This window comes from Gavialis gangeticus, unplaced genomic scaffold (assembly GCF_001723915.1).
Source record: "Gavialis gangeticus isolate Ggan-Ray unplaced genomic scaffold, GavGan_comp1, whole genome shotgun sequence".
Classification (NCBI taxonomy): Eukaryota; Metazoa; Chordata; order Crocodylia; family Gavialidae; genus Gavialis; species Gavialis gangeticus.
This window is the reverse complement of record NW_017728997.1, coordinates 23,161,583-23,173,663: the sequence shown is the minus strand read 5'-3', so window position 1 is coordinate 23,173,663 and position 12,081 is coordinate 23,161,583. Positions and strand designations below refer to the sequence as shown.

The 12,081-nt window shown below is 46.4% G+C and overlaps 1 protein-coding gene across 1 annotated transcript in view; it reads right to left on the bottom strand.

Annotated features, from left to right (window-relative positions):
• PODXL2 (podocalyxin like 2) overlaps positions 1–12,081 on the bottom strand; it is a 69,778-nt gene that overhangs the window by 35,438 nt on the left and 22,259 nt on the right. Inside the window, exon 2 of the mRNA XM_019504940.1 lies at positions 2,716–3,009. Coding sequence (XP_019360485.1) covers positions 2,716–3,009 — 294 coding nt within the window. The remainder of the gene's footprint in view (positions 1–2,715; positions 3,010–12,081) is intronic.

Genomic DNA, 12,081 nt, shown 5'->3' with positions numbered 1-12,081 from the left:
TGCTGAGCTAAGGGGGTTTCTGAGCACTCTTACCCTTCTTGCTTCTCTCAGGGACTGTTATTCTTTGGGCCTGGAGGATCGCCCCCTTAAGGTATGACCATCCCTCATGGACTCCCATCTCCTCTACCTTCTGGGCCCTCAGTGCCTCCCCCACTAATCTCCTAAGCTCATTGAAGTTGGCCCTTCTGAAGTCAAGGGCTTTAGCCTTGGTGTGAGCCTGATGCCCTGTGTTGGATAATGAAATCCAGCAGGTGATGATCGCTATTGTCCAGGTGGTCAAGGACCTGCAGTCCCCTCACCAGGTCATCCCCCGTGGCCAGCACCAGGTCCAGCAAGGCGTTACCCCTGGTGGGGCTGTGCACTTCCTAAATAAGGTGAAGGTCCTGTAATACAGCCAGGAACCTACGCAAGCGGTCAGACCTGGCTGTCTGCTCCTCCCAGCAAATGTCATGGGTGACCTAAACTACCCAGACAATAGCATCCCTTGACCTAAATGCCTCCATAAGAGGACCAGAGAAGTCCTGGTCCAGCTCTTCCCCCTGGTTGGGTGGTCTGTAGTAGACACCCACTGGTTACTTAAAAAAAAAGCCTGTAGCAGCTGTTCAAAGCTGCACAGCAGGCTGCTATATGAGAAACCAAATAAATGCAATTTGTTATACAGTTCTGCAATGTCTAACATGATAGCTCCATCACAGATGTGGCATGTATATCACATACTTATATTGTGTGTCCATATATGTCATGCACAGGCCTTATGTGACAGGAGAAAGCTTCCCAGTTCAGGAATACTATTACTGTATCCTCTTTTTGTTTTTTTTTGGTAAAAGGACACACTCTTGGTTTCTAATGGCATTTTAAATAGAAATGAGCTCCCAAGCCATTAAATAATTCAAGAAGTTGTATTAAGTGAGGTTCTGTAATGCTACCAAAGGGCACGCTCCCAGTGACAGCAGTGGCCCTACTGTGGCGAGCTGATAAGGATGGGTGTGGGTAAAGGACAAGAGAAAGAGGGAGGGAAGCAGTCTGAGAGTACATGAGCGTGCACATATGTATGTACAAGAGGGGGCTGTTCTTAGAAGTGTCAGGAGCTGTGTACATGTGATAAGGTTGCTTTTGGTTCTCTGTGCACTGCTGTTAATGTGTAAATATATGAGATTCTTTGAATACAGGTATGCATGTATTGTTTTGAGAGGGGCATGAACCGGTGAAGGTGTGTGCTTAGAACACGTGAAAATGTTTTCAAGCATGACAACAATGCACACTCCCTCAACATGGACTGGGCTGAGCATATGTACACAAAAGGTGAAAGCATGTGGAAGCATAAATATTTGGGTCTCTCACCTTGAACACAAGCATGTGGGAAGGGTCTGTGCAATGCGTGCATCAAGGGTGCATGCACGTACAACTTGTGATGTATAAAAGGAAGTCCATGACTATGACTAGGATGTGTGCATGGCACTCTTCATGAGCATGGTGCTTTGAAGTCCTAAAATAATGAGGCCCTTGCCTTGAAGATGCTTCAATACACTCTTCTAGACTGTAAAACAGGGACTGCATGCGAGAGTATTGCAGCACAGTGTAAATTAGCAGCTACTGCTGGCTCAGCTGTCAGCCCAGTAGGAACACAGGCCTTTTTAAGGTCAGAGGAACCAGCATGAAGATAAGATTGGAAAGATTTCTGCTTTCAGATTCCAGACCTCGATCAGACCTGCTGAGAGAGAAATAGAGATATTGATGTGGTGGAGGGGGAGACGGGGTGGAGTTGAAACCAGTCTCCCTGTATCAGCCTGGAATGTAGAGCAGGATTGTGCCGGGTAAGCTCACAAATGAAAGGAAGGCTACAAACACTCCTTCCAACCCATCCCATCCCACCCCTTTCCCAGAGGGCACCTTAAAAACAAAGTCATCTGCTGGATCTCAGGAAGGCAATGCAAGAGAGGGCTATAGCAGAGCCATATTTACATAGACAAACAGAGGCAAGAGAGTTATACACTGATGCTGTAAAATCAACACAGAGAAAACTCAATTCAGATAAGCATGTCTGAGCATGAGGGATAGTCTGGGAGGGAAAGGAGGGGGAGCAATACCCACGCCTGAAAATTTCTAAAGCAAGTAAGGTGTGGACAGGGCATCCACCTGCAATGAGACCTCTTGCATTTTATCCCATATTCCCTACTAGGCTGACCACAATGAAGTTGGTTGGGTCATCTGAATGGACAGGGGCAGCCAGATCCTGCTGTCTTTACACAGACTGCGTTTCCACTGAAATCATGGGTTAAGGAACTCAGAGTTTGCCCTTTGGAGTCCAGCTGGCAGGCTTCAAATCTAGGCCTACCTGGATCCTTAAGACTTTTGCCAAGACCTCCAGTTCTTGCTTACTCAGTTTATATCAGAAAGGAAGGAAAAAGGAAGAAGGGGGGTGGGAGGGGAGGAATAATAAGAGAAAAGAAGGGCAAGGTGAATGAGAAAGAGATGAAGGTGATCCTTTCCTTGGCTCATGGAGCTTCCTAATTAGCTCAGGAATAAGACAACTTAACAGTAGTTGGGTTTTTAAAGCTCTGCTCTCAGGGTTCACTGGGGACACTTCAGATGCCAAGGTGAGGAAAGAGAGTTAACCGTTAATCTCAGCTCTTCTCAGCAAGAGTTGTGTCACAGGAGAGCAGAGATTCCCCATCCCTTTCCCCAAGGAAGGAAGAAAAGATAACAATAACCTACCTGTGGCTGGTCCCAGGTCCAAGCTGGAATCATTGAGCTCTCCCCCATCTTCCCAGAAGTACTGGGGGGGCTGCAAGATCTTGGACTCTTCGTTCTCTTCACTGGCAAAGCCAGATCCTGGGGAGGCGTGCAGGGCGCTGGGGACCAGCTCGGGCTCCACAGCCTCTGGGCTGGTTTGCTCACTGGAATCCAGAGGCTCCAGATGGGACATCATTGCAAACTCCACCAGTGATGTTGAGGTGAGACCCTCAGAGGCGGACTCCTCTGACGAAACGAGGCAGATACACAAGGTCCCTGCACAATGACAGGAGACCCATGTCAGAATAGGAGAGGGAGAAGCAAATTGCAAGAACTGACCAAAAGAGTTACTTGAGCTCTCAACTACATACAAGTCCCATTACCCCCCAACAACAACGGGACCCCTGTCTGACCAACAGGCATGTGGCTTGCCTCCTTCCAACCCAGAACATCCATGTAATCTCGGCAGCTGAGGGTGCTATTACCTATAAAGTAAAATCACCATATACAAAAAAAACCCTAAGTAGAAACAAGTTTAATTCCAGACTTGGCTGATGTCAACAGGGGTTGCTCTACCAAACGCTGTGCAGCTACAGCAGCATACCCCAAGCCACTGCATGACCTTCCACGGAGTGGTACTGATTTGTGCTGGCTGAGGATTGGGCTCCTCTCGGTTTATCAGACACAAGGTGCCTGAGGATACAGCTGCTGTTTTCAATAGACACACTCAACGCTCTTAGCCCATAAGGAACCTGGCATGCTAGGAGCCATTGTGTTCCTTTTTAACTTAAAGTCATGCTGAATAACACATAAGCAGAAAAGGAGGGATGAAAAAATACAACTCCATTTTCCTTGAGACAGTGGATTTGAAGAGAGGCTGCTGAAGGCCTTAAGTGTAGCATGTGGCATTGTCCAACAACTAGACTGATTGGAAATAACTAACTAGGTTGCTTCCTCAGTGCTATCTGTTCTCCAGCTAACATCTATACCAGACCATAGCATCTTCCATTTTAAAGGGCTTCGCAGGCATGTAGACCTCTGAAGTCCAGCTGCTCCGGGGGAAATGGTTCCACAACTGGCAAGAGTAGGAAGGGAACATTTTATCCAAAGGTCTCAAAGCAAAACCCAGGCTTTTGCTACTAGGTGAAGGTGCCTTTGTCTATGTTATGTACATTGGAGCTCGGTGTACTGGATTTTCCAAAGCCTCTTGCACAACAAACTACACATATTTGGCTCCTGTATCTGTAGGATGAAGGGCTGAGTTGATCTCGCTGGGAGTGGGATCAATGGTTCCAGGCATAGCCAACTTGGGACTTAAGCCATTAACCCATCCTGACTCAAAAACAGTGACAGTACTGCACATTCACTGATTGCACAACCTGGACCTGACCAAAAAGTAAGCTGCTACCTGTCCTTTATTAAGCACAAAAATCCCAATTCAAATGTAAACCTGCAGTCCTGGCACCTTTAACAATTCCCTTAAAATTCTGAAGGGACTTCATGCAGTCTTCTGATTAGGCTGTAATGCTGTATGATGTAGCGGGTTGGGAGAGACAAGGATTATTATTTTTTTCTGCATGCATGTATGAGAAAATTCACACATTGTGCACTGGTGTGTAGATTCCCTTCAGGAAAAAGACACAGCAATTCTGCGTTTTGTAATGCTCAGCCTCCCTCTCACCATGGCAATTGCTTGTAGCCTGTTGTGCTACAGCCACCAATAAATTGTGAGCTCTTTGGGGCAGAGAGCACAGCTCTTTCATTCATCAGTAGGGTACGTAGCATGCTGTCAACCAGTAAATAAAGAATGGGCTATTCTGTCCTGCAAGCTGACATTTACTGCAAAATCCATCTTCTTGAATACCTTTTAGGGAGAGAAGATGGAATTTTAAAATTCCACTGAACTTTTTTCATTGATTTAAATGGAGCTAGCATTTTAGCCTAAAACTCTAGATCTAAACTGTATTATAAATAAAGATGGATTGATTTAAATCAAAGTGATTTAAATCAACAATTTTAATCACACTTTACATCAGCAAGCAAATCAAAGCAAATTAAACTTGTTTTGCACGTGAATTTATAGTCCTAAAGAAAACCTGTTTTCTCATTGGTTGGTAACTATTAAAACATGTTATCTGCAACTAAATATAAGCTTTACACTTAATTTGTACTTTTGGTTAACCAGAAAGATATATTATAATCTATACACATTGATTTAAGCAATTATATGCTTAAGGTTCATGGGTTTTATGTTAAAAATGGTGAATTTATTAGGTAAAGATGATGATTTTTTAAATTGTGACTGGTGTCAAGCAGCACTTGGAGGTGCACTGAAATTGAACTAACATGCACAAAAACAGCTTTTTCAGCTTCATTTTTTTTATAAGTTAAATATAACTCCTTGAAGCCTGCTGGATACATGAAATATAAGTTTATCAAAATATCTTTTGCATTTAAAGCTACCTGATTTATTAAACAAAATATGTATTATCCATAGTTAGTGAATTGGACTGATAGTTCCTGAGCACTGCCATCTTTAGCATTTTAGAACTAGAAGATCTCATCCTTTTCCATGTCATTTTTATTAGGAACTGGATTTAGGGGCAATAACTATATGCTGTACTGGAAAGAATTTACTAATGGATCTCTTCAAGACTACCCATGGAACTAGTCTTATTTAATATTTTCATCAGTGGTCTAAAAAAATACCAGTGTGGTACTGAAATGTGCTGATCCCACAAAATTGGGAGGCATTGTCAATAAAGAGGAGGATCAGGAGGAACTGGGTGACCTTCAGATCCAAAGTAATAGAAACAGGATTAAATTTAATACTACAAGGTACAGAGTTGTGCACTTAGGAACTAATAACAAGCATATCTGCTATGTAAGATGGAAACTTATCAGTTGGAATGGGCAGAGGTGGAGAAAGGCCTGGATGTATTAGTCAATTAGAGAAGGACTATCAGACACCAACGTGCTGCAGCTGTGAATAAGGCAAATACAACCCTTGGATGCATCTGGTGAGGTATTTCAAGGCCTTGGACAGACCTCAGATGGCATGCTCATAGTTGTAATCATCCATGATCAAAAAAGATTAATTCAAACTGGAATGGATTCAGAGAAGGGTTACAAAGGTGATCATGGGAGTGGAGAACCCATATTATGAAATGACAAAAGAGCTTTGCTTGTTTAGGCTAATAAAATGAAGGCTGAGAGGGGAGAAGATTGTCTATAAATACAAAAGGGGAGTAAAGAACAGAGAGGGAGCAGAGCTAAAAATAAAATGTTGACAGAAGAATAGGGGTATAAATTATCATCTCGGAATAAATTTAGGCTAGAAATTACAGGTTTCTAACCATCATAGCAGTAAGGTTCTGGAACAACCTTCCAACAGGATTACCAGAGGACAAGTGCCTAACTTGTTTTAAGATTAGTACATTTACGGATAGCTTTGTGTGACGTGATTGCAGGGGACTGGACTCGATGACTCAAGAGGCTATGGCTGTTAGAAGCTGTTTTAGCGCATCTACAAACTTGGGATGTGTGCGCTTAGCCAGTGACGTCTGCCAGTTCTGCAGCCTGCCTTTTTTTAAAGCTTTGCCAGCTAACATGTAAGGTTTGAATACAGTTTTTAATTTGATCTGAATGATCCTTGAAGCTGTTAGCAAGCCAGGCCTCAGTAGAGGTCAACATGGTTTCAAATGTACAATTTTTTATTTTTTTCTTTTACAGAGAAAAATGTTTTTAATGAAAATCTTTAGTTTGTTTTAAATCAGCGGGTTTTTTTTATCCAGTTTGATTACATGGCTCCTAGGACAAGAAGCAAGGGAAAGGGCAAGTTGCACATACAATTCAACACACCCACATAAGCCTTGCACAGCTCTTCCAGACCTACATTTCTCTAAAAAGGGACAGTCCTTCCCAGGTGGAATGTGAACAGAGGACTTTTTTCCCCATTAACAGGATTGATGGCACTCTGCTTTGAAATGCCTGGGGACTGGACAGCTGTTTGACATTCACTATAAGAGTACAGATTAAGTGTTTGTAGGACATGGTGAGTAGGGACCAAGGAGCTCTTGGATTTAGGTTAAAAGAACAAACCCCACTACTGGCTCCTGTCACCTTTTCTTTTGCTCTCTTAAGTACAAGACACAACCCATCTATTGTGATGTTCTTGTTCTAAGCACTGTACATACAACTGATTATTTCATCCTCAAAAAGAGCCCCAGGAAGAGCTTAAGCACCACTGATGGAGAATTGCCTCTAGAACAACAAAGATGACACTGGTCCTTTTCCAAGAAACCATCTTCTGAGCCCGATGCATCTGGGGTCAGGATGTGGGGCCTTTAGCCAGTGTTTTGAAAATACATGTATAGTGCAGGGGTGATCAATACAGCTCAGAATAAGGAGTCTCCTGACTTTGATTCAAGGAGCTCCCAGAAACACTGGAAACTTGTCTGACTTGATACAGAGCAAGAAACAGAAGCCAGGAGTCACCTGTTCTCCCTCCCCCCGCCCCGCCATCAGAGTACGAGAGAGAGGCCACTGGCTCCTGCTGCTAAATATGTTCTGGGAAACTTGGAAAGAAAGAGCTACATTTCTCAAGGTTCATGCCTATTTTGGCCCATTCCTGTGTTTTGCCCATTTTAAGAAACATTTGACTTCCCCCATCCCAGCCCCACAGGGCTGCTCAATGCCAATTTTGCTCTGTTGGTCGGAGACAAGATCAGCTCATCCCAGCGCAGATAAGTGAAAAGCAACTTTGACAGCAGCCGAGCCTCCTGGAAAGGGGAGATACTGCAGCAGAATGCAGCCAACCGAGACACATCCCTGGGCTTCCCCAGGGACGGCCAACCTCACCGTGTGCTGATTGCACATGGCTGAGTCAGTCACTGGGGATGACACAGAGGAGCCTGGATGCAGCGCAGATCCTGGTGGGTCAGGACTCCACAACGTGCGGCTCCATCCCCGCTTCTGCGCTCCCCTTGCCCTAAGTAAGAGAGTTTAAAGTGACCCAGCCACGGCAGAGACTTCCCTGGTCTTCAGGCAAGAACTGCCACTGATGCAGTACTTGTGAAGGAGGGTGCTGCCACATTGCACCAAGCCCTAAACCAACATGCAGCTCCTGCCCTGAAGGGCTCACCGTCTACACCAGGGGCAGGCAATTACTTTGGGCGGAGAGCCGCTTACTGAGTTTTAGCAAGCCATTGGGGGCCACATGACAGGCAGCCAGGAGCAGTTAAATATTCATTTTCTAAATTTCTTACACAGACAAGGCAGCCAAAGGGTGGGGGAATGGGAGCATTATCTTTCCAGTTACCCAGAAGTGGTAACAGGCACAGAGGAAATCAGCAATGAGCTTGAGGTCAAGCCAGTAGTCTGTGGCAGAGCTGAGAATTGTGCCCTGATTGAGTGAGTCTCAGCCTAGTGCTTCACTTCTACTTTGCTTTGCTTCCTCTTCCTAAGTCCTGGTAAGGCCAATATTGCTACAGACACAGCAAGAAGCTGGTGCAGTACAAGAGGGCAACTTTTTAATGAGGCACTTTTTAATGGTGTCCCACCAAAATGGCTGCTATGTCTTTGGAGTACAGGGTTTCCATCCCTCCACCTTTCCTTTTGCCACGGAAGAGAAGTGGATTGAACATGCAAACAGACAGTCTCTTAGTCCTTCCCTGCTAGGTGGTTACAGCCATTAGAAATAATTGTCCTCAGCTTTTCCAGTCTTGGGACCCCACATCACGATGCCGAGTTTCCAGGCCCCTGCTCCTCAAGAAAGCAAAAGGTGGTCACACTCATGTTGGACAGAGTAAGAACCCAGGCCCTTCCCCAGATAGATCTGGCACCAGGTCAGGCATGACCCTTTCTGGAAGGGGCATTAGCAGCTGTCAAGGACAGTCAAAGTAAGGATCAATGCTCTTGCTACCAATTCTGTCCCAGTGTAACCCAGACCCCTGTTTCTAACTGTCACATCCTAGGGTTGTCCTACACAGTCTAGAGCTGGCCACCCAACACTTAATGATCCTGAATGGTAGTAGAGCTAATGAGAGGTAGTTAGTTAGCCATCGCACTCCAAAGACATAGCAGCCATTTTGGTGGGACCCCATTAAAAAGTGCCTCATTAAAAAGTTGACCTCTTGTACTGCATCAGCTTCTTGTGAACAAACGGTGGGTCTGTAGCAACACTGGCCTTACCAGGACTTAGGAAGAGGAAGCAAAGTAGAAGTGAAGCACTAGGCTGAGATTCATTCAATCAGGACACAATTCTCAGCTCTGCCACAGACTATTGGCTTGACCTCAATAGTCTGAAGTCAGGCAGAAGGCAGGGTAGATATGCACCTTACAGACTAACTAAATAAGATATATATGGAGCGCACAATATTTCATAAACTCGAGTCCACTTCATCGGATGCTGTGAAAGGTCAAGCACAGAGCAGCGTATGAAGTGGAGTGAGTGATCCGAGTACAAAAGGTGCAGGAAGAGAGGATGAAGAGAAGCCGGGAGGGGCAGGGGCTCAGTTCTAGGCAAGGTGTTTACCCTTGCTGAAAACTGAACTGGCTACCCCACTTAAAAGCCCCAAGGATCTTGTTCCCTGGGATGCTCTGCCAGCCTCAGCACCAGGCAGAATTATGATGTCTCGCATGAAAAAGGGACTTGCTAATGGAAAAGGTTCATGGGATTGAGATTTTGTACAACTTCAGGTGAGAGGCTATCAAGCAGCAGCTTTATCCTCCTGGAAAGGCAAAAGGATGCAAACCCCAGACCCACAGCAGGGAGGTCCCTTCAGTAGCCATGCTGCGCAGCAGTTAGGAAAGAGAATTGGGGCCTCTGGGCTCTAGTGCCAGCTCTGCCACTAGCACACAGTCTCATTCTCCACTGCCCCGAGTCCCTGGTACTACCACACAGTGAGTACAAGCAGCTGCACCTCTCGCCCCCACGGCTGCTTCTATAAGTGGAGTCTTTTTGAGAAGGGAAGGGGGTGGGGGTTGGAAATCAAAGGACTCTGCTTGCTGTCCTTCTGCCACAGTACAGTAAATACAGATCACCTGATAGAAGAAGATATTTGAGCAAATAAACCAACCCCCCAGCTGTAAAAGGCAGAATATAGGAAGCTGCGCCAGGACTCGCCAGCTGCTTCAATGGGACATTTGTGTCTGGTTTCTATTTTTGGAGCACGTCTGGGGAACCTGAAGAAATCAAGTCTCTGAGGGCGGAAGAGTATGGCCAGCTCGTCAGCAAAAATCTGGGCAGTTATCAAGAGCACCAATGGGGCAAAACACCCCCTCCACACACACACCCTTCCCTCCTCCAGGCACAGGAGAAAAGCTGAGGGGGAGGGAAGCAGGGGAAGAAGTGGAGAAAGAAGATAGGGAAGGAGGAAGACAAGGCAAGAGGAGTTAGGAGAGGAAACAATGCTGGATGAGGAAGGTGGGGGAACAGAGGAGATGGCCGAGACCTAGCTAAACCATCCGGCAAAGTCAGCGAGCTGGATGCGAGCTCTTGAGCCCTTCAACCTGCCCCTGACTCAGAGGCACCAGGAAAGGTGACATTAATTGTCTCCAATCTACTTAAAGTCCCTTCTCCAAGTGACTGTGTAGAGGGAGATGGGGCTATGACCCACAAAGTGCAGCGCTGACTTTCCAGGACCACAGAATAAGGCAGTCGGGAGGACTGACATGAGGGGAATCTGCCAGTTTGAGCAGTGAGTCATGCCAAGAGCTCTGGGGGTCAGTGACTCAATCTCCCAGAGCGGGAGCAGGTTTCAGCTGGGAGAGGGAGCGATTCCCTTGGGCATGAACTGTGGTGGCATAGGACGTGGACTGAGCCAGCTGGCAAGAAGAGCACTACAACACCCAGAATAAGAAGTCCATGCATCTGGCACCACTGCAAGGGATTCGTTCCAAAGCACTTTACAAAGCTGTCCACCAAGGATCATTTCATCCACTGCTGTAATGCGACCATCTCTGGGGTGGAATGTGGCAGACTGAAATGCACTCAGGATTCAGCTAGGACAGAAATTGGAAGAAGAAATAAGACCCTTGTACATCCAGGTGAAATTATGGGAGGGATTTTGGGGAGGAAGAATGCAACTACTTAACTTGGAAACTGGCTATGCTCATAAGGAGAGCACCTGCGCTCTTAGAGAACACCTCAGTGTGACATATCTCCGACTTGATACATAGATGCCTCCTCCCATGTTGCCAAGAAGCAGGATCAGCACCAACTGAAGGGGAAGAGTGCCCCTGTCCCTGCTGAACCAACACTAGTGCCTAGTTTTTTCCCCTTGTGAGGCCTCCCTTTTCCACAGAAGCAGGGAACCCCCTTTCAACCTCTTCCCCTCTGACTGGCAAAGCCTGTGCAATGACTCAACTGAGCTCAAAGTAGACATCAGTGGCTATTAAAGTCCCCCATGTTGTCCTTTGCAAGAAAGAGGGCAACCAAGACCCAAGTCAAGGGAGCTGGTGAAATGAGCCCTCCAGCCCAAATGCCCCGTGCCATCCTGTTACCATCCAGCTTGCATTTTGAGCTTACTCCAGTTGTGGTCCAGGGGTTTGTCCAGCCAACATTATTTCCTTGGGTAGCTGGGTCAGGGAAGGGTCACGTAGTGATAATCAGTTAGGATGAGGGCACAATGGCTGGCTGAGGGAGGCATCTACCAGGAGTAACCCCCTCCCCCTGGCTCCAAAAACACCAGGCAGTCCTGAGGAACAAGGCAGAAAGGAAAGCGGCCTGGGGTCAGGGCACCAAGCAAAGCAAAGGAGAAAAACAGATCCTGCATTAATCCTACAACCAGGATGATGACAAGCAGCTATTGTCCCTGCTCCACTATTATCTCTGTTCTCAAAGCAGAATGAAACAGGGTCTAGAAAAAAGATCCCCCACTGCAGATGGTGCAGGAAGAAGAGGAGAATCTGACATTCCTCAGCTGAGGGATTGCTCTCAAATGCTTCTCTGATGTCTCATCAGTCCCAGCACAGAAATGCCTGCCCATGAGGTGCACATCCCAGGCAGAGTTACTCTGACACCAGCTCAGTGTTACAGACCCTTTGCCTCTAGTCCTTCCCTCTAAGAGACAAGCCCCCCCTTTCTATCATGTCCCCTCCCCACCTTGCTGGTATGTCTCAGAGGAGTGGAACATTTTGAGCACAGGAATAGGATGCTTGGCAAAGGGGGTCGCTCCAGAAAACACAGCCAGGCAGTCAGCCTTCTTCTGGCCCAGGCTGAGGAATGACAAGCGTCTTTTTGTAACCAACACTGCTGGGACAGAAGAAATTTTCTGGGCCAGCAGGAGATCCCAGGGATGTGCATGTAGGGGACATGAGGGTGTGAAGGCCACCTGTTAAGTTAAT